Here is a 23,126-nt window from a genome sequence, read left to right as displayed (position 1 = left end):
CACATGCAGCAGGAAATACTAGGGTCTAATGGAATATGTGACGAAAGCCATTAGTCTGTGTAATGTCCTTTCACCTCTCCTGAAACTGTATTATGCTTAATTAAAAAAATTACTCAGTTAGTATTTGTAGCTGTTGAAGCATAAAATCTCTAAGAACACATTGGACCAGCCTGATTGTTGTGAATCTGAAAATGACTAGTCAAAATACTACCACAAATTTGAGTTGTTTTGTAGGTCTATATATATGGGGAATAAAATGACAATTTATCATTGAGGTGCCCACCCACAATGAATCTTCAGGTGCCCAAGTAGACTACTACTGTAGTCCTGGCTATACATGTAATAATTAATATGCCCATGCTGCAAGCCATCTCATATCGGCCCATCTGCGCCATACATGAAAACCACGTGATCTTGTTTCGCCTCGCGCGGAGATCAAACGGCGCTGACTCAGCGCTCAGCCTCAGTGGCAAGTAGTAGTGCGTCACCTGTCCTGGTGAGACGATGGCGCAACGGTTAAAATACTTACGATATGTACGTGTTTGGGGGTGGAAAAAAAAACTACTACATATTTTCAAATGATATCTGCAATTGAGCTAACAGGGAAGTTATGTTTTTCTGTATTTATAGCTAGCTCATCAATTAGCTCAACAGTGTCAACAACGCAATTGTTTACAATTGTTTTCAGACCCGGTCGTATTTCCATGGACAAACGGCAAACGGAGATAAATACCTAGCCGTTTTTTTTACCCGACGGTATGACAACATTTTTAATTACATGTTTTATATTGTTTGTATTGTAACGACCATATATAATCGCAATATTACACCCAACCCAACGAGGGTGCATGCTTTCAGTGATTTCTAACGGAACTGTCCGCGTGACAAGCACACCAAAAGACAGTGATTGTATTTAAGCTTAATACTGGTAATAATAAACGCAACGTTTCTTTGAACCATATGGTCACCTATACTGTTTTTTTAAAATCGAAACGGAAGCATGTGGATTGTAGACTATCCCTCAATCAGCAAATGTTATTTAATTTGTAACTGTGCGTGTGTGTGTGTGTGTGTGTGTGTGTGTGTGTGTGTGTGTGTGTGTGTGTGTGTGTGTGTGTGTGTGTGTGTGTGTGCGTGCTATGCTTGCAGTATCTATATCTATGTCTGAAACCAATAAAGACACGATGGCCGAAGTTAGTCTCATCTGTGAAGAGGATCTACTCGACACTATGTTCCATGCCTGTGACACACAGCGCAGAGGTACACACACACCCCCCCCCCACACACACACACACACGTTTCATATAGAGCAAATATCTTCTGATAGGACTTCTAGTAATGTTATTTTGACAGCGTTCACTGAAGGGAGAATCCCATTAAGTTATTGTAGTGTGTATGTGTTTATGGGTAAAGTAAGATCCCTGCATTTCTAAAGGATCAGTATCCATGTCGTGCCCCTGTGCCCATTGGAAAAAGTAAAACAGATGCAACTTTAACAGTTTGTTCAACTCAATGTGAGTAGTACTAGTTCCTAAGCTTATTGTACGATTTACAGTCATTTTATTTAACCGTCTTATCCAAGGAAAGCAAAACAAAAGCCATGACAATAAGGAAGCAAGTAAAATGGCTTAATGTCTCTCCTACCAGGTAAAGTGTACGTGTCTCACATCGTTGACTACCTGCGTAACACCACATGCCGCAGTTCGGAAGACAGCGGGCTAGAGGGCCTTTGCAACATGCTTGATCCCGACCACAAGGACGTTTCCATCGACCTGGACACATACCATGCCATCATGAAGGAGTGGATTGATGACTGCCGCAACAATGGGTATGAGAAACCCCCCCCCCCCATGAATGTTTTCTGTCCAAAACGTAAAAAGAATACGCACAGTCATGGTGCTGAGGTAAGCTGGGATCATGAAAAAGAATAGAAATGGAACCCAGACACGCTGTTTTTATGAGTGGCATACTGTAGGTGCAATTTACAGTACCTATGAGGTAGACTGTTCACAACAAAGCTATGTGCAGATTAAATTAATACACTAACGACGACAACACTAGTTGGAACAACAATAAGCCCACATTAGTCTGATACAGAATTACAGCTCCTGCATTCATAGACTTAACTGCATTGGTTGGTTGATTGAATATACCTGAGGATTTCTAAAAATGCGTTCTAACTCCTGAGTCCTGACCTAAGATTTCTGAAAAATATTTATTAAAAAAAATATATTTTGTTTCTGTACTATAGCAACAACTATTGAAAGGTAAAAATCCCAAAAGGGGTACCCGTCCTAAATGGGTTCACAACTGTTAACAGTACAGGTAGTACGGTCAAAGGCCCTTAAAACAAGGCTCCAGATTTCCCAAAACAAAGTGGTCAGGCTACTACTTTGCCTCACTCCTCGAACCCACTTCACCCCTGCCCTCTTGACAGGCTGGAATGGCTACAGCAATGGGTCTGGTACACAAGATTCGCTACACCATAACCACCAAGATACCCATGTACCTGTCTAAATATTTCCTTAATGTCAACGAAGTCCACACCCACAACACCAGAGGGAGTTCAACAAACCATGTGCAACCCAGATTCGGCACTAACTAGGGACTAAATTAGTTTTGCTCCTATGCCACAAAAACGCCCTACCAACAGTCATTAAGACATGCAAATCCCTTGACTCCTTCAAAACCACTCTCGAAGGGCACCTACGGACTGCTGCAATTTGAAACTGGCCCCCGTAAAATCTGAATAATAAATCTGAACTAATAAATACTTCAATCAATCAATGCTAAAAATATAATAGGGATTCCAGGTTGAAAGTGATTTAGATAATCTCCAGGAAAATATATTTTAGCAATGCCAAATCTGTGACTTTATAAGAAAAAGCAAGTGGTGTACTATCAAATGTATCCGTCTCTACTCAAACTTTACAGTTCGTTGTTAGAAATAGACGTCCTGGCTCCAGCTGCCTCCGAGACTAAAACACCCAAGAAGAAAGCCGTCAAAACCAAGAACACCAGTCCCAACGTCGGTGAACTCATTGTCAAGGTTGTGTCTGATTTCAATGTCAGTCAGACTGCAAAGAAACCTGTTGCAGCTAAAAAGCAAGAGAAAGCGGCCACCGTAAAGAAACACCTCATGAAGCTGAGGGCAGACACTCTTAATCCAGAGCGATTTGCCGTAAACACAAGGTAATGCATTATGCATAGAAATAGTAATCTAGGATCATAGGTGAACCAAGTAAAATAAATCCATGTGCCTTAAAAGGGATAGTTCAGAAGTAATATGGACACAAAACATAGTTCTGTGTGATAGAGGGGTCAAAAATGTACCAAAGTTGCACTAATATTTTAGAAATGGGTCAACAATACAAATGACGTTAGTTTTGTGGATTAATTTACTTTTAATGCGTGGCCCCCTGTGCCCCCCACAAAATGACTGGAACTACTTAATATTTCACCAAAACCAGAGTAGAAGTCCCACCACGGGACTCGGGCAATCAATACAGTTGCAACCACTATTTTAATGGCAAGTATTTCATACAGCTTAACTTCAAAAGATCTGAAGAGCTGACTGTCCAGGACAACAGAGATTTATTTTTTTGCGTATACGTTTTTTTGTCTCACCGTCTCGTGATTTTGTAACCCATTTTTCACCCGGTGCCAATTGCCTAAACTGTAATCCTGGGCACTACTCTCCCTCTGCCAACCTGGGGAGAGCCCTGAACTGGGCTCATGCTTCCTTCAATGCATGAGTGAGCAGGCCGCTTCTTATCACCTGACAGGGGGAGTTTTCCCGGTAAGCCGTAGCGTGTGGAAGGAACACATTATTCCAACCAGTTCATGTTTTGTTGAGGACACACACATAGACGGGGTGCTCCGCCATGCCTTCGGCCTGGCGGAGCCAATTATAATAAGCAGCTTCTTTGGCAAGGATAACACAATAAAGGCACGGACTTATTTCCATTTTGGTCTAGTTATGCAAGTTGGTGTGTAGGCGTGTTGTTGTGTAATGCATCCGATGACATTTCTGCATAGTTTCAGCTGCGTGCATTCTCATTTGACAGCTGTGTGTGACATGCAAGTCTGTAGACATGCATTGTTCAGTCTCTGCAGTTATTTAATTTGTCACCAATTCCTCTCAGGCTAGTATGCATTCAGCCCAGGGTATTGCTTTCTGTTAGCGATGGCTTCTGTTAGTTATGTGTTGTTGAATAACAGTAATGGCATTGCTCTTTGACTGTTTAAATCCTGATTTGCAAAGAAAAGGAAACGTTCAGTAGTTTGTTTTCTCCAGCACCGTAAATCGCTGAAAAGGTAAAGATTTTAACTTTAGCAGATTATCATTAGACGTCAGACGGCCTTTCAGCAGTCGCATAGCAACACCAGGAACGAGTGCTATTTGCTGAAGCAGCTGTTGAGTGTTTCTGCGTGGTCAAGGACAGACAGACAGGACTCTGAACCAGTCTCTCTGTTGTGACTTTAGGGAAGAGTCAACTGACGACCTACCTCAGGATTCAGCCAAATTCATAGACGGCATCTCAGGTGAGACGCACACACACACACACACACACACACACACACACACACACTATTTACTGTTTAGTTTATCCTTTTATCACGCATATGGAGATAAGCAGATTGTGTGTAAATGTTTGCTGCAGCCAAGAGGTCCATGCTTCTTAACATGACATCAGGCAGTTTAGAGGGATTTGGAGGCGAGGCATCCAGAGTGGATCTGTAAGTAACTTAACTTTTTATCTTTACTTTGTAAGCGTGTAGATGTCAACTTGTGCCTGTGTTCAAATGAGTATGTGTATGCACCCCTCCACCCACTCCACACAGTGAGACGTCGGACCTGATGTACTGTGTGGCCGACCTCCAGATGAGCAACCAGAGGCTCCAGGACGAGGTGAAAAGGCTGAAGCTGGTTGTGGAGAGCACAGAGGAGACTAACCAGAAGCTCACTGAGGAGAACGAGGATCTCCACAACCAGGCCAGAATGTATGATGCACGCATGCACGCACACACACACACACACACGTTCATGCACGCACGCACGTTCATGCACGCACGCACATACACGCATGCACACGCACGGTCTCGCACACAGGCACGCACAGAGATGGTGGAACTCACTCGACAACAGGGAAAAGTATCTAAACCGACAATCGCACAGATGCAGTATGCGGAGGAGCCTTTCCCGCTGGATCGTCTCCTAGCGCTGCTTATTTATCCTATGTAAAAATGCGTCGCAAATTATTTTATTGCAATTAAGGTTAGCTTTAGGCATAGTGCCCCCCGGCCAACTTGGTGAGAACGCCAAGTTCTTATACTACGTTCCAGTGGGGAAAGGACCGGTCGCATACAGTGACTGGTGTCTCCTGCTGTGTGTCTCTGTAGGAGCCAGCAGCTGGCCCAGAAGGAAAAGATGTTGAAGGACGAAGTGGAGGAGATGAAGTTGACATTAAGTAGTACCGAGGAGGGCCGGGTCCGCGCCTCTCAACACTGCAGGAATATGGTCAGTCTCTCTCACACACAATAACATTTTCGGCTGACGTTTCGGCTCCATAGTAACTGAGGTCTTGGTTTACAAGTCAAACCACACTTGTGTGGATGTACAACAAGACAATCGTCATCATAAATGTACAGGATATCCAACCAACTCCAATTGCAATGTCCGAAAAAAGGAATGGGTTGAACTTGAAGCACAGTGCTTATTCTTTGCCTACCAGCTGCTATGCTCATGCACCTTATTATATAGTTGTCTTGTCTCTTTATTTTCTTCAATTGATTATTATGAAGATGATTCAGATTCTTGCCTAACACTGATATAGTATGAATAACAAATTCAGGACTGGGCTGCTGATGCTTTTACTGTCATTTTACTCTATAGGAGAAAGAGAACCAAAGTCTTATTGCTGACATCGCATCACTTCAGGAAGAGGTATGGCATCAAAGAAATGGCACAATGAAACCAATGAGGGCTTAAGCAAGTCAATTCCATTTAGATTTCATTTCATCTAGATTCACTATTAATCCCCAAATTACATCAAATTACATTTGATCTGTAACATCCAATCATAGGTTGCCGATACAAAATGTCACTATTTGTGGCATGAGCTGTTGTGATTGGCTGCCTTAACAGTCTTCTGGCCCTCCTCAGAACTTCAAGGTTACCATGGAGATGGAGGAGTTTCAGAGGAAGCTAGTGGAACTGTGTGGCCATAACACTGACCTCCAGGTGACCTAACTCTCTCTCTCCCTCTTATTCTCTGCTCCTGTATGTTGACCTAACTCTCTCTCTCTCCCTCTTATTCTTAATCTCTGCTCCTGTATGTTGACCTAACTCTCTCTCTCTCTCTCTCCCTCTTATTCTCTGCTCCTGTATGTTGACCTAACTCTCTCTCTCTCTCCCTCTTACATTCTCTGCTCCTGTATGTTGACCTAACTCTCTCTCTCTCTCTCTCTCTCCCCCTCTTATTCTCTGCTCCTGTATGTTGACCTAACTCTCTCTCTCTCTCTCTCTCTCTCTCTCTCTCTCTCCCTCTTATTCTCTGCTCCTGTATGTTGACCTAACTCTCTCTCTCTCTCCCTCTTACATTCTCTGCTCCTGTATGTTGACCTAACTCTCTCTCTCTCTCTCTCTCCCTCTTATTCTCTGCTCCTGTATGTTGACCTAACTCTCTCTCTCTCTCTCTCTCTTACATTCTCTGCTCCTGTATGTTGACCTAACTCTCTCTCTCTCTCTCCCTCCTATTCTCTGCTCCTGTATGTTGACCTAACTCTCTCTCTCTCCCTCTTATTCTCTGCTCCTGTATGTTGACCTAACTCTCTCTCTCTCCCTCCTATTCTCTGCTCCTGTATGTTGACCTAACTCTCTCTCTCTCCCTCTTACATTCTCTGCTCCTGTATGTTGACCTAACTCTCTCTCTCTCCCTCCTATTCTCTGCTCCTGTATGTTGACCTAACTCTCTCTCTCTCTCCCTCCTATTCTCTGCTCCTGTATGTTGACCTAACTCTCTCTCTCTCTCTCTCCCTCCTATTCTCTGCTCCTGTATGTTGACCTAACTCTCTCTCTCTCTCTCCCTCCTATTCTCTGCTCCTGTATGTTGACCTAACTCTCTCTCTCTCTCCCTCTTACATTCTCTGCTCCTGTATGTTGACCTAACTCTCTCTCTCTCCCTCCTATTCTCTGCTCCTGTATGTTGACCTAACTCTCTCTCTCTCTCTCTTATTCTCTGCTCCTGTATGTTGACCTAACTCTCTCTCTCTCTCTCTTATTCTCTGCTCCTGTATGTTGACCTAACTCTCTCTCTCTCTCTCTTATTCTCTGCTCCTGTATGTTGACCTAACTCTCTCTCTCTCTCTCTTATTCTCTGCTCCTGTATGTTGACCTAACTCTCTCTCTCCCCCTCCTATTCTCTGCTCCTGTATGTTGACCTAACTCTCTCTCTCTCTCCCTCCTATTCTCTGCTCCTGTATGTTGACCTAACTCTCTCTCTCCCTCTTACATTCTCTGCTCCTGTATGTTGACCTAACTCTCTCTCTCCCTCTTACATTCTCTGCTCCTGTATGTTGACCTAACTCTCTCTCTCTCTCTCTCTCTCTCCCTCCTATTCTCTGCTCCTGTATGTTGACCTAACTCTCTCTCTCCCTCTTACATTCTCTGCTCCTGTATGTTGACCTAACTCTCTCTCTCCCTCTTATTCTCTGCTCCTGTATGTTGCGTTCGCTCTCGCTTACTATCACGTACTCTTGCTCTTGCTCTTTCTCTCCGTTTCTCATTCAAAGAGGCTTCTCTGTGTCTCTTTCCCTCTCAGACAGTAATTAAAATGCACTTAATTGGCATGGAAAAAGTTGGCTCTTGTCAATAGCATTGGAAGGAGTTCTCCATAATGCTATGTTGCTTTCAAGCCGTTGCACACAGCACACCTCGCCAAAACAAAGACGGTTTGAGTTGAAAGCCTACTTTCCTTAGTTTTGACCAAAAAAAGTATTTCACCGGAAGGAATAATCTGGTCAATGGGATTTTTCTATTGACAAGATCTGTAGAGGGCGCAGAGGAGTAACTACAACATTTTCTTTCCTCGTAAAATATTTGTTCTGACGAAAAAGTGTATTTTTGATGAGGTGAGGTGGGGGGCTCTGAATGTTCTCACTAAGGCTAGGCTTTCAACATATTAAAATTGCATGTTCTCCCCGTGTCCCCTGGGTAGGTAGGTACCCTCACAAAAACATGCAGTAATCCTGGTCTCTAAAACTACCTCCCCCTGGCCAGCTGGGGCGCCTGATGGAGGGGAAAGGAACTGGTCGGAATAACGTGTTCCTTCCACGTGCCATGTCCGGCCAGGGAAATTCCCCCCTGTCAGGTGAAAAGAAGCAGCTTGGACTCATGCATAGGAGGCGGCATGAGGTCAGTCCGCTGCCCCCCCAGGTTGGCAGAGGAAGTGTAGTGCCCAAGATTACATTAGATAATTGGCACTGGGTGAAAAAACTGGGTTGCAAAATCGTGGGATAATTATAAGAAAAAAAATAAGTGGATGGAAATGCATGTATGGATAAAGAAATGTTTAACAGAACCATGTTTTGTTATCAAATATACCATGGCATGTAAAGTAAATTATACTGACCGAAAAAAGAAATTGGGCTGAAGATCTCACTACTTGCTTTACTGATTTTGAACCGGAATTTCATTGTCCTGATGCGCGAGCACGCATGCACGCGCACACACACCAATATTATACATACTGTACAGTATAGCGTGGCAAAAGTACCCTAAATGTCTTCTGTGTACGCAAATTATGGAAAGGTACCGATGATGTCAGACATGTCATAACGTTATGTGGCAAGTGCCAGTGATGCTTTCTACAATTTTGTCTAACTCTGCTCTGCACATTGTCTTTGCTCTCAGGTTCAGATCCACTCCTTGGATGCTGTCATGAGTGAGAAGGACACCATACTACTAGAGGTTAGCACCTTATCTTTGTTCTAAACCTAAAGTCAGACTCAGTATTTGTTGCTTCACCGTAGATCAGAGATAGGTTTGTTTGATTGTTTTATTCCTTTTAGTTAGTTGATTTTTGTTACGAACAGGCACATTGAATGGTAAATACAGACAGCGACTTGTCAGATTGTACTTCAGTACTTTCAGATTTATTTTGCAGCACAAGTAACGGTGAATCCAGATTTTCAGACAGGATCTTTGTACGTCTCAATGTTTTGGTGAATTGAACAAGGTGGACCCCCTTGTAAACAAGTGTAATGCTTTATTGGGTCGTCCACTTTAATAAATACTTCAATCAATCGATGGCCTCTGTTCTTATGCGCACTTGGTCCATTGTGAAAAGCTATAAAGTTATCCTAGTTAGTCTTAGATCATAATTATGATTTGTGCACATGTAAGAGAATGAGTGAGCGTGCGTAAATACTGTAGGTATGCTCCATTTCTAACCACTCTCCATACAGTTTGTGACGGACCTAAAGTGTACATTAACTTTCAGCCTGTTCATTGATTTTGGTGTTTGCGTTCCCTCCTTCACAGAAAGACAGACAGATTGAGGAACTGAAGGCAGCCGTGGAGGAATACTCCTCTGTCACACAGGTGATTCCGTAGGCAAATTTATACTTAAAATAAAAACATAGCCAGTCTACAACCTCACAATGCGTTGTGAGATTGTACATCTGTATTGTCCAAGGAAAACTATGTTGTGATAGAATATAAATTAAGCTGGAGGGTTACTTATTTATTTCCCACTGTCTCGTCCAAATGTTGTTTTATTCACTTTTATGAAGGACAGTTTTTGCTGGTGTGAAATAGATTAGAGTAGTCTCTGTAGCTGATGGTGCAGATTTTTTAAGATCAATGAAAAAAGGAATATCCACACTCTTGAGTATAGGTTCTTATGAGTTTCTTTATTAATGAATACACAGCAGCAGTCTACCTAGAGAAACGGACGCTCAAGAAACTATACTCAAGAGTGCGGATATTCCTTTTTTCGTGTCCGTAAAAAGGAACATCACAGGTGCAGCCTTGTAACTGGGCATATTATTTTGTGACATCTTTTGTTTTAAGTTTTTTCAAATAAATTATGTTTCAGCAAATTCAACATAAACAAGGTGGAACAAGGCAGAAAGAGCCTGCTAATTAAGAGCCTGCTAGTTAGTTAGTAAGTCAGGGACCAATCGGAAGGCTGACAAATGGTGAATTGTAGCTCTCATATAGAACTGGTAATTGTAAATGAGTGGATGTACAGTACTTACTTACCCCCCCCCCCCCCCCCCATCCACTGGGGTTCTCCATTAAAATAACCAGTTATAACTGAATGTCTATATGTAATCCATGGCCCATGGGTGGGAATCTAAACCCTGCATGTCTAACTTTTCATTGATTGCGCTGTTTACTGCAGCTGCTGCGAGATAACAAAACAAAACTGGAGAACCAGATGCAGATGATGCATCCGGAACCATACTCACCCATGTCTGGGTGAGTAAAACCTAAAACTGATTCATCCTACTGTACCTTGTTTTGTTGTTGGTTTTTTTATTCATTAAATTTGATCTAATTTAATAATCACAATTTCTCTATTCTTTTACCAACCAAGCAACATTTGTTTAAAAAGCTATGGTCCTGTCTTGTGTTCCCATCCTCTACTACAGGGCTGGTCTGACACTGTCGGCTGCCTACAGGTTGAACCAGACCAATTCAGGATCCCTGCAGACAGAACTGACTCTGGCAGAGTTACCACTGGAGGTCAGTACTTCTCCACTCTATTTTATATTCTCACACTCATTCTCTTATGTCTGTCTGTCTCAACCTTTTGTATTTAATTCTCTCTCTCTCTCACTCACTCACTCACTCTCTCACTCTCACATTTTTTGTTTATATTTTTTTGTTTGTTATATTTTGACACTTGCTTTTCTCATGCCAATAAAGCTCCTTTGAATTGATTTCAGCTACACCTCTGCCTTTAGCTCTCATCCCCCTTTTGCACCCACTCCTTTCAACTGCCTGGATGCACGCTGCGCTACATAAAAACCACTACCCACCCACCAAGCACCACTTCACCAGCCTTTAGTCACGTTGTGTTATGTAACTTCTATTAACACAATCTACACATTGGTGTCCGTATGTGGTCTTCAATTAATTCCACCAAAAACCTTCACCCACCCACTTCTTTACACCTGTAAACCTGTGTTGTGACAATAAACGATTAAAAGTCAGAGCCTTGTACCAGATCAGTGGTTCTATAACCCTGTCTGACAATTGCATAATCCATCCTTTTGTTTTTGTATTTTATTTGCTTTGTGTGGGGGTTGCTCTATGTTTTTATTGCATGTCAGTCATTCTGTGGTCCATGACATTGTTCCAGGGAGTGGAACCTCTGCCCTCCATGCTGTGCTTTCCTTCTGCACTTGACCAGACCCTGGACAGGGAGGTTCTGCTGCTGCTGCAGGGCCCCAACCCTGAGCATGTAGCCCTGGAGTTCAGGGGCCTTCTTAACAAACTGGTAACTGTTGGCTACATCAAGACACTGTGGTACTTGCAGGAATACATTACACACACGCACACAACAGTTTACAATATTTGGAGGAGGGAGTAACAATCTTAGGTGATTATCCAGAATCTTAGGTGATTATCCTGCTGCCACCCTGTCCGATTGTTCTCTGGCAAGCATTTGAAACCCGGAGGTCTGTAGTTTTCAATAAAAAAGGTGTTTTAATCCACTCTTGTCTCGGAATCTGTCATCCATCTTGGATCTGTCCTCGTCTCCCCAAATGAGTGCAACTGGCTGCGCAACCCTGACCGCCAGGGGCGCTGTTGCGCAGTTGCAATGGAGGACAGATCCAAGATGGATAACGGATTCCGAGACGGAGTGGATTAAAACACCCCACTGCCTCACCGGAGGCAGTGGAGTTTCGCTCTCGACCAAAGGTAATGAAGCAGACTCTCGTAGATTGAAAATGTCAGAATCGATAAAATACATCTACAGTACGAGAGTCTAAATCTTACGCTACAGCCCTATAGTCACTGTATCACTGAACTGGCGGTAAAACTCATTCACACTTCAGTCTGTTTGCTCCCATTATATAATGTCCGTAGAAAACCGTAGTGCATTATTAGTACTATAACGTTAACATCTCGTTAATGTGCTTTCCTGGCCCCGGTGGTGACACGCCAGGTGCTCAGCTTTTTTTCTCCCGTCTTTTCTGTACTGCCAAGCTAATTGTACGTGTCTCTCATAATAATGTCTGTCTGTGTTGGTTTTCAGAAAAGGGAATTCAGAGAGGAGGTTGTACATCTCTTGTCTACAGTCAGGAGCATGATAGAGGACCCCAGGCCTCTAGAGACCAGCACTGATGACAATCTGCAGGTTAGCATGCCTTTTTTTACATTGTCGTGACTCTCTCCTCGTTCTGTCTGTCTCTGTCTGTCTCTCCTGTCTTTCTTTTTCCTCTGCAGAGATCTAGTTCAAACTGTTATATAACTTCAGCCGGCCCTTTCCAAGCAGCACTGTTTAGTTGATGTGTTGTAGCATGAAACACAGCCCCTCCCCTCCTCCCTCTCTTTCACGTTCTGTAAATATCCCACTCTCTCCCTCCCACATCTCTCTCCTGCATTGTTAACAACGATGAACGATGCATTCATTAGCCACGTACTTCCATACAGCAGTAAACACTCTAAATGAGAGGCTGATCATTAGCAGAACTGTTGATGCCTCACTCCTGACGCTGTCGTCCAGGCAGTGTGTCAGTGCTCCGGCCGGGTCAATCCCAGGGACTTCATATCATTTCAAGGTGTCAAGGTGTTTTAAACGCACAGGGGGACTCCAGAAACGCCGGCTGCGTGATTTCTGCCCGACGCCATTGATTGGAAGCGCTATACACTGACTTGTTTTGCCCCACAGACGGTGCAGGCCGAGCTGGACACGAGGAGAGCCTGCTGGGACCTCGGCCTGGACCAGCTGGCCCAGTACACGGACTCGCTGGAGAAGGAACTGATTAAGATGGCGGGCAACATGAGGCGATCTCGAACTGACATCCTCCACCTGTCCGTCAGGTGAGTGAGGCTTTGTTTCTGTGCGTTTGTGCAAGTAAAATCCAGAGTGTTGTAATTTAAAACTGCAATCCTGAATGCATTAGAATGGATTATAAAACAATATTTTAAACAATCTGTACGGTAGACTATGTTAATGCAATGTAACTAGCACATTTGCAGTGGTTGGAGGTGGACTCCATTGAGAGACACTGGATTTGATTGCATTTGTACACTTATTCCAATAGTACACTTATGGATCTATTTTCGTCACTGCCTAAGCCCCTTATCCCTAAACGTCCTTGCCTTTTTTACTATTTTGAAAAACATTTTTGAATTGGCTGATCTACATTGTCACATTGTGAGCTTGTAGATCGGCTATTTGAAGTATTGAAAAATGTTTTTCAGTCTGTAGTGCTGTCGCCTCACAGCTAGAAGGTCCTGGGTTCAATTCCTGCTGGGGACGCTGTGGGTGCATGTTCTCCCCGTGTCCCCTAGGGTAGGTACCCTCACAAAAACATGCAGTAGTCCTGGTCTCTAAACTGCCTCCCCCTGGCCAGCCGGGGCGCCTGATGGAGGGGAAAAGAACTGGTCAGAATAACGTGTTCCTTCCATGCGCTACGTCCGGCCAGGGGCAACTCCCCCCTGTCAGGTGAAAAGAAGCATCCTTGACTCCTCATACATAGGAGGCATGAGGTCGGTCTGCTGCCCCCCCCAGGTTAGCAGAGGAAGTGTAGCACCCAGGATTACATTAGATAATTGACACTGTGTGTGAGAGAACTCTCTAGTTGAACATGCATCTGTAGCGCAAGATACCTACCTAATGCAGTGCAGTTTAAATTCAAATTTAAAATTAGCTTATACATTTTTAATTTAAAAGCCAATATCTCCCAATTACAATAGACTGTTCTATAATTTGTCACCAAGGCACCCTGAACCTCACATTGAGACACTCCGTCCTACTCCTCCTGTGTTGTGTCTCAGCTGGCTGGTTGCTAGGGGTGGGGCCAAGGATGGTCTGTCCATCATCCTGATCTCACTGACCCTTCTGGATCTGCCTCGCTGAGTTTGGTTCTGGGCCAATTCTGGACCTTAATCTGTTGTTTCAGGAGGTGGCCTTTCCTCTCCATATATATACTGTATTAGAGAAGGTAGTGCAGCTGCTGCATCAGACCAGACAGGAGGAGCTGGTTGGATTCCTGGCTGGAGTTCACTTTCATCCTAGGAACTAGAAGGCTAAAAGGCTAGCTCTGCCCAACCCCCAGTCTAGACCGGCAAATGACCTCTGGTTCATTATCTAGAACTTCACGTTTCCAAACAATTATTCCATCTGGAATATAGCAAAAAGACTAAGGACTTTGGTTCTGGAATATAGCAAAAAAGAAACCAGGAAAGACTAAGGACTTTGGTTCTGGAATATAGCAAAAAAGAAACCAGGAAAGACTAAGGACTTTGGTTCTGGAATATAGCAAAAAGAAACCAGGAAAGACTAAGGACTTTGGTTGAATCTGGGAGGAGACGGACATTCAAAGGGTCGGTGGGAGGACTGGCATTGGTCACACTGGGAAACGGAATGGGACACTGCATGGGCCTGCACGTTGGGTACAGTACAGTATGACCAATGTACTGTCTTATAGTGTGTGTGTGTGTGTGTGTGTGTGTGTGTGTAGTGGTGATTTACCTTTGTGAAGAAATATGACTGTGGATTTGTGTAACACTTTAATTAAATGAGCATGGACGCCATTTATGTGTTATTTTTATTCCCTTCTAAAATGTGTGTGTGTGTGTGTGTGTGTGTGTGTGTGTGTGTGTGTGTGTGCGTGTGCAGGGTGCAGGAGCAGGAGAATCAGAAACGTCAGCTGTCTGAAGAACTGGATGAGCTCAAGTCTCCTCAGGACAGCAGAGAGGCATCTTGTCAGACGCCAGACCTCGAGCAGCAGGTCAGATGGATGGATGGAGGGAGGGAGGGAGAGTAGAGTGGATGGAGGAAAAGACTGGCAGACATGGGTGAGAGGCGTGACTCAAAATCACGGCCCGCCGGTTGCATAAAGACCCGCCCCCGCCTGTCTCTGATTGGCCTACCGACACTGCGGGGCAGTCTTTGCTCTGTGGTTACCAGACTGTCCTCCGAGGGGGAAAGTATGGTGACACGGGCGCTAGGTTACTCCGTGATGGGAGTGAAAGAGTTACCGTGTGGGGGTTCCCAGGGGGTCCCTCTCTACTGTACTGTGTGCGTTAAGCTGCACAACAGTGACACTTGGTGGTGAAAACGAACCAAACGCAATTTTCAGGCTCGGGCGGACCCAGGGAGCCAGCCAGGGACCCAGAGAATTATGTTTTTGAACATTCATGATGGACATCAGAAAAGCTACTCCACAGTGTGACATTGACACCCAGCAGTGACAACACTCAAATTAACCTGCAACACAAATGAATGCTTGACTGTACCGAAAATGTTTGCAGCAGCGTCATCGGAGCACATTTTCAGACAGATGGCTGGTAGATAGGAGACGTGCGTTGGCGGCACCACAAAAACACACTTAAGACTCGCAGAGAAACTGCACCCAGCTCTCTCTCTCTCTCTGTGTGTGTGTGGTGCCATTTCCATCAAAATACACTCTTCATTCTCCTCTGTTCCACCATTTTAATGAATAGGAAAACGGTAGCAACTGCCAATTATATATTTTGTTAAAATAGCATATATTTAATGGGATGAGCTTATTGGTATTAATGACAAACTAATATATAATCTGATAAATATTTGTTTATTGTGGCATACTAAGGCACGAGATTATTACATGTCCTCCTCAGGCCTGAGGGTGTCATCTACAGTAGTAAAGACAGGCATGTCAATTATAGTAAAGACAGGCATGTCAATTATATCATAATATTTACTAAATTATATTTAATTCCTGTGTGATGCAGTTAATCTTCTGAAATTAATTCAAACTTTTATAAACGTAGAGAATTCATGTTATTAATTGTGCCTCTTGTTAATGTTTTTTAATATGCTTCTCACGCCTTTTCTTGTCACCATGGGATTGCAGTTCCTCAAAAAGTTCAGTAAAATAATCTCTCCTCCCAGCATTTCAAAATGTCACCACAATTGAGTGTTGCCTTATCTTTCAAGTAATCACAGAATATTTATCTCCAGTACGATTGTTGATAAACTGAGCTTTTCTATGCTTGTTTTTTACCCTCAGTTCTCTAGTTATTGTCCATTGAAAACATGTCTGGGCAATAATGGAGAGGAAAAGAAGGCAGGCGAGAGAAAAGTTATTTTCCCCAAATCCAGTAACAGAAGTCAGCAGTGACTGAGATTTAAATCCAGTAACATGGAAGTCAGCAGTGACTGAGATTTTGCGATCACATGATTTTCTGTTCCTCTGTATGACTGAGGGTTAAATGGTAACTCATTTTAGCAAAGAGCGCCATCTAGCGTAAAAACACGCAACATGCATCAAAACATGCGATTGGCTGTGTGGGCTTTGGGAAAAAAATTGATTGGCAGTGAATGAGTTCATGGCAAAAGACATGTCAAACATTTCTCTGCCAACTATGGGTTAAAACTTTGGATGACCAAGTGGTTTCAAGTTATTCAGACTTCAGGAATTCTCAGTTCAATCTGTCACGGCTCAGATAACAAGAGTTTATTTTCTCAAACCACATCATTCTCTCTGTCTGTCTCCTCTTTCTCTCTTATAACTCTAACCAGCCTGAAGACGACTTGGACTGGGATGAGGAGTTTGCTCTCCAAGATTTCCTGAAGAAGGAGTTGGAGGAGAGAAATTGCAGTAGTAGAGCGGATGACAGACAAACCAGCAACAACATCCATGTGGAGCTGACACAGACACTCAACGAAGGACCGGAGGGTGACAGTACGACGTCGGTAGACACTCCTCCCTTCGTCCATTCTGGTAAGTGTGTGTGTGTGTGTGTGTGCAAAACTGAAGTTAATTTCCAGAACATAATTATGTGGGTGTAATTCAGTGACTGCAGTATATGCTTTGACTGTACAAACAGCTGATTGGTCATTTCCAGGTCTGCAGCATCCTACTTAAATCCATTTTCATTCATGCATTGGTATGACCACGTCGCTCACTGAAAATAAGCCAAAACACATTTTTCTGCTTGGGTGGGTGATATGACATAGTATACCGTAGGCTTGAGTCCTCTGAGACAACCACTAGAGGTGTGTGTGTGTGTGTGTGTGTGAAGTGCATGGATTATCCCCATGTAATCCCGAATGGCAGAGGGCACTCAGCCATCCTTAAAGCATCCGCACTGTGCCCAGAAACGGGTCCTTGGGAGCACAGACCCCTGCCTTCTATGGCTGTATGGTTCTGGGCTCCTGATGGGCCCTGTGTGTGAGTGTTGGTGTGTTTCCTGAATACGGCTTCCCCAAGGTCCTTCTATGGCCAGGTGCAAAACTAACTTCAGCGTCGTCGTCCCCCCCCCCCCTCCCATTCCTCAGCCTGCATGAGTGGCTGGCAGGCTGAGAGACGAGAAGAACATGGACTAAGAATGTGCTCAATAATGAGAACTTTAAAACCTGCACCGTCGGCTAAATGCCTAAATTGTTCACTACTGTCTCCTGCATGGACTGTGGTGCGTGAGCACATGAACTACTACATGTACTACATGTACAACTTGGACAGATGCATTACATGCAACTGTCGAGACTGTACTTTTTGTCCAATCTGTATGGTAGAATATGTTAATACAATATCACTTTTGGGGTGGTTGTATTTGGTCTCCCTGCTCTTCTATTGAGACATTTAGAGTGTCTAAAATGTCTCACCTAGGCACAGGATCTCACACTTTTATCCCCTGATCAAGCGGGCAGTCTATTAGCTCAGTGGTAAAAGTGTTATCCCGTGGGAAGTCTGCTTGGTCTTATATGGTGGAAAACTTAGTTTTTAGAATCATATTCTGCTTTAGTATTATAGGTTGAAATATCTCTATTATACTGTACATTATTCCTGTGTAAATAATGTTAATCAAATCTTTCAGTGCATCTTTTGTTGTCTCCACCATGCCGAAGACATGGGTAGAGAGTATGTTTTGCACTCCTTCCGTGTGTCCGTCCATCTGTGTACAGCTAATCACCGGCACCGTTAAAACCCGGTCAATGCCAAACTTTGCACACACTCCCCAGATGCCAATGATGAACCTCTGCCCCAAATATTCCAGAACGGCCTGTTATAGCACCACCAGGAGGCCGACTTTTTGATATTATATATTGTCCCAAAATCCCGCAAATCGTTACACAGTATCTCTATAGTCATGTGCTCAAGACGGATCTGTCCGATATTTCATATTCCATCCTGATTGGCCAACATTGGCTTAAAAAATTTGCAGGATTGGCCCGTTTTTAACAAAAAGCCTCATCATGAACGCAGCGTGCAATTTATGTGAAATCTTTCACAGATGTTCCTACTAGGCTGAGGAATATGTCCCACCCTTTTCACATTGGCCTGTTATAGTGCCACCAACAGGTATATTTTTGCAAAACACATTTTTGGAACAAAATGCCTCAAATCATTCAATTGCCATCCAAGGCTTAAGAAGAAATGGCACCCTTTTCACATTGGCTTATTATAGCGCCACCAGGAGGCCACAGCCTGACCTGCCCTGGTGGAGACCTGTGCCCCGAGGGGCACTTTTTCTAGTTGTACCTGTAATGGCAATAAAGGAATTGAATAAAGAGCTACTTTCCATGTCTAAAAGTCTCTTCTCTTTCTCCATCTGTCTCCTTGTTGGTCACGTCTCTGTTTCTCTCACACAGACTCTGCAGCCTGCCCTGATCCTGAGGTCAACTGTGAACCTGCACAGGTAAATCATTCCAGCAATTAGAAGTCATCCTTTTCACAAAGACGAGCCCAATGAGAAATCCCAAGCCAAGTCCTTGTATGGATACAAGCAGCCATGAGAATTGGCATTGTTTGGACTTGTAGATTTCTCATGCGGATATTGTGGAAAATAACAGTATTCATAGCCAAGAACAGATTGATGCCAGAGAGGGAGAGAATTGCGTGACCAAATTATGGATTTCATATAAGTAAAACCTTTGGGTATCTGGGCTGTGTATTTCTTGTATTAAATGTCTTAATTAGATGATAAACCCCTTGAGATGCATGCTCTCAAAGTACAAATTTTAATCTCCCCTGGCCAAGCGGGAATTTGAGGTTTGAGGTTTGAAAACCAACCCAAAAGTTGCAATAATCTTGGGACTGGGAGAGGACATGCAAGGTATGTGCTGTGGCTTTAAGCAAATGCAACTTCAACGTGCCAGTTAGACAGTGGATCATATACGCCTCAATGACATTGGTGTTCCCAGCACCAAAATCTGTAAAGTTTCATAACACAAAATGTTTCGTGTACTGTGCAGGATGTAGGACTGATATCTAATAGTTTGGTGGAATGTATCTCGGGGAGGAGACGCAGGAAGCTGTCATAGTGTCAGGAAGTCCTCTGTCCCCTTGGGCCACACCCCTGCAAGTGGACAACAGGACGCAGATGTGTTTTAACTCAGAATACCTTCTCATTATTTTCCTTCCTTGCTATATTTATTTGAATCCATATTGATTTGAAGTCGGCATCGCAAGTATTTTGGACATTGGCACACCGTTTGGCTTCATATTCCTATTTTGAAAGATCTCCCAGTGCCAGCATAGCAACCATAGCTAAGCTGCTATGTGATTAGACAAGCACACACACTCTCTACATAACTTCATCGGATTATTTGCCTACCAAATGGTTGTTCACATATTTGCTCCCGTCATCACTCAGTTCCAGGCAGAAGCTGTGGCCTTCCTTTACTTCCTTATATAGAATAACAGTGATGACTAATGCCTGGGGTCATACCATGGTAATAGGTGAAAAGATTTACTGTTGGAGGGAGGGAATATACCCTCTCCTCACAGTAAAAGCCTCATTTTCTATTAATAGATGTTAAATTACATCTTTTAGCAGTATAAAATGGAACCTTTTTTCCTGCTGTCAGACCTGGGAGAGTTTAGTTCAAAGAGGATGCACAAGTTATGTAAACGGATGAAGACTGGTTTGTTTTGGCAAATTCATGAAAAGCTGTCTTGGTTGCCACATTTCCCATCTAGATCCTGAGTGATCATTTATCCATAGTACACCCTTGGTTACAAAGTTTAGGCATTCAGACACTCTTAACCAGAGTGACATACATGTGAAATCGGCTTAACAAATTTACACTTGTGTAAATTTGTTTCCACATTTCCTTTGATTTGAAAATAGTGTTAGGACGCAGTTCAGCAGTGCTCCCTGTTCATTATATTTGCTACCCATTTTCTATAATGTTTTCTCAATGGGGAAAGGGATTTGTTCTAGGCTGTTTGTCCAGTTTGGTTTAAATGGACTGCTTATTTGATCTCAACACAAAGTTTATTTTGTAAAGGTCACTCACTGCTTTGTGTGCGTGTGTGTCTTTGCAGGAAGAGGCAGAGGTGCTGTTGAACGCCCACTCACAATCTGTCAGCCAAGAGACGGATGCGCTTCTTAAACCCACCCACTCAAACAGCGACGGTAAGTCCTCCCCCCACTCTCTCCGTCTCTGCTCTGGCTATCACTCCTCTATCTCAAAGGTTGTTGTCTCTTTATCTCTCTATCTCAGACACGATCTTGCACTGTGGTCAACTATACTGCTGTGTTTTACTCTCAATCCACACGTATTCTCAACGTCTCTTCTTATTAACCAAGCATTGAATGTCATGTTTCAGTTACCGCCTTGTGGCCTTCCACCTGGGCCAGTAAAATGAATGCCGTACAAAACTGAAAGCCCTATAACCTGTGTTTTGTAATGAGTTTGTAAAATTGTCTGGTTACCGGTAATTACAACATACTGTAAGCATTCTGTACGTTTCGATTCAGGATGTTCCTGGGCCAGTAGGTACAAGTGTGTGTGTGTTTGTGTGTTCTCCATGTAACTCGAGGAACACTGCATAGGGAGTGCCGCGCACATTGTCGAGTCGGTCAGACCCATTGGTTGTCCAGAATCGCCACAAAAGGCCTCTCTCTGCCCGGGCTCTGGACCTGATCTACAGTACATGGAGTTGTCCTGTTCTGACATCAGCATAGACTCCATATTTGGGCATGCCTGACAAAGAACTCCATGTATGGGCATAAAAGGAACACGGACATAACTGAGTGGGGGTGCATTCATTTCTTTCTTGCATCATTCCAAGTAGGTCAGAGCCCAATTGGCACCGCTCTAGAGGCTCCTGCGGACAGGGCCCAGGCTCTGGACAGGGCCCAAATTAGCCAATTGATCACCCCTAGATCTCCATATACAGTATGGAGCTGGCCTTTTCTGACATCACAATTATGTTCCGACATCTGCATAGACTCCATATTTGGGCATGCCTGACAAAGAACTTCATATATGGGCATAAAAGGGACACAGACATAATAACTGGGTGGGGCATGCATTTCCAACTTGCATCGTTCCAAGTAGGCCAACAGGCCTTTATGGGCATACAGTATATGGTACACAGAGAGCCAAACAAGGGGTATAACTGGGTGGGGCATCATGATTAGAGTAGGCCGGTGCCATTAGTAGTAGCAGCCGCCGCGCTTCACTCATCGGTGTTCTTGTATTCTCTGAACAGATGTAACGGGCCTTGAAGCATCTGCCAATTCTGTTCCTGGTGGCTCGCTGCAGAACCTGTCCAGCACATCTGAGCAAGACCAAGCTGTAATAGCTGACGGCACCCCTCCCAGACCAACGGAGGTGGTACAATCTAGTAGCACCAAGAGTGAGAGGTACTGCACCAGTATACGAATGGCTTATTAACTTAACCTCATGCATCTGTCATTCTGGCTTAGTGGCCTTGTGAAGTTGGAGTTGGATTGTTTGCCCTGCGACTGGGATATTTATGTATTCACCTTGCAAATGTCACCCCTGTAAATTTAACACTAAGGTAAAGTAAACATTGAAGATGCTTTGCTACAAGCGGAATCTGCTAGAGCTACTTACAGGTGCAAGTTCCTCCTCTTGCTGGTAATCCTTGGTGGCAGGATAGTCTGAGCGTTACGAGGACGTGTACAGTATACACCTGAGAATCAAAACCACGTGTACTGTATAGGTGTCCTAAGGTCTTTTTTATTGATTCACTGACTTCAGCATGCATCTTGTTTGGAATATAAACACTTCTAGAGAGACTTTAGCGTTACCAGCGTGAGGTAAGTAACGGGAGATTATGCCTCCCGGTTTTGGGGGGCAATGGAAGGTAGGGATTTTCAGAGTAAAATCTGCCATATCTTCTGGCACTCTAGCGCCCATTTTTTAAAAATTCCCTGGAAAGAATTGTGTTAATTATAGTTCATGAATCCATCAGCCACTGTTATACAACTCTTTAGTTTAGACTACTTCAGACACCTAGAGTAGGCTACTTTAGTAGATCGACACAATTCCTCCTGTTGTTTCAAGCTGTGCTGTTGTGGCACTCGGTGTCGATCGCCAGGTTTTGTTAGCGAGGTTAGCGATGTGCGAAAACTGCGAATGGCTGTGCGGGCCTGCGTGCATCTTCAAAACTACCAGGGCAGCGCTCTGAATAGCCCTACTGTCAGCTCACCCCTGTAATGGGTTATATAATAGGAAAACATTCTGAGGAAATAGATCTACAAGCTCACATTGTGTTGTGAGCTTGTAGATCTGCTATTTTAACTGAAGATAATTGCTGGTCAATTAATTGTATGCATGTATGCTAGTGGCCCATCCCACAAGGCAAAACACAACCTCAATATCTTAGTGTTTAGTGTGTTGCATTCTAGGAAAGGACAGGAAGACTGAATCATATCGCTCCAGAATATTGACCTTCTTAGTACCGGTACATTACGTACATAATCAACTAAAAAAGGTGCTGTCAGTCAAAGGCTAGATCGCACCAATGCAGCTATTCGCAACTCCTTGGATTGATGTGGAAACTGGAAAGGCATTAAAACTGTTTTGTTGTGGGAACTAGAAAGTAATTAAAACTGTTTTGTTGCAACTCCTTGTAACATTGGGGATAATGGTTGCAAGTAGTTGCATGTTGCAAGGAGTTGTATTGGTGTGGAC

The 23,126-nt window shown here is 43.7% G+C and overlaps 1 protein-coding gene across 1 annotated transcript in view; it reads left to right on the top strand.

The window, feature by feature from the left end:
• Positions 1-1,184: 1,184 nt before the first annotated feature.
• lrmp (lymphoid-restricted membrane protein) overlaps positions 1,185-23,126 on the top strand; it is a gene marked incomplete at its 5' end in the record, with an annotated part of 38,295 nt that continues 16,353 nt past the window's right edge. Inside the window, 21 exons of the mRNA XM_083757360.1 lie at positions 1,185-1,260; positions 1,648-1,828; positions 2,935-3,192; positions 4,487-4,545; positions 4,665-4,740; positions 4,846-5,004; positions 5,404-5,521; positions 5,897-5,947; positions 6,167-6,244; positions 8,915-8,971; positions 9,545-9,604; positions 10,410-10,486; positions 10,660-10,753; positions 11,373-11,510; positions 12,273-12,374; positions 12,909-13,060; positions 14,865-14,976; positions 16,752-16,953; positions 18,825-18,871; positions 20,503-20,593; positions 21,676-21,829. Coding sequence (XP_083613486.1) covers positions 1,185-1,260; positions 1,648-1,828; positions 2,935-3,192; positions 4,487-4,545; positions 4,665-4,740; positions 4,846-5,004; positions 5,404-5,521; positions 5,897-5,947; positions 6,167-6,244; positions 8,915-8,971; positions 9,545-9,604; positions 10,410-10,486; positions 10,660-10,753; positions 11,373-11,510; positions 12,273-12,374; positions 12,909-13,060; positions 14,865-14,976; positions 16,752-16,953; positions 18,825-18,871; positions 20,503-20,593; positions 21,676-21,829 — 2,342 coding nt within the window. The remainder of the gene's footprint in view (positions 1,261-1,647; positions 1,829-2,934; positions 3,193-4,486; positions 4,546-4,664; positions 4,741-4,845; positions 5,005-5,403; positions 5,522-5,896; positions 5,948-6,166; positions 6,245-8,914; positions 8,972-9,544; positions 9,605-10,409; positions 10,487-10,659; positions 10,754-11,372; positions 11,511-12,272; positions 12,375-12,908; positions 13,061-14,864; positions 14,977-16,751; positions 16,954-18,824; positions 18,872-20,502; positions 20,594-21,675; positions 21,830-23,126) is intronic.

This window comes from Protomyctophum parallelum (genome assembly GCF_964188405.1).
Source record: "Protomyctophum parallelum genome assembly, chromosome: 22".
Lineage (NCBI taxonomy): Eukaryota > Metazoa > Chordata > Actinopteri > Myctophiformes > Myctophidae > Protomyctophum > Protomyctophum parallelum.
This window is presented reverse-complemented; position numbering and strand designations above follow the sequence as displayed.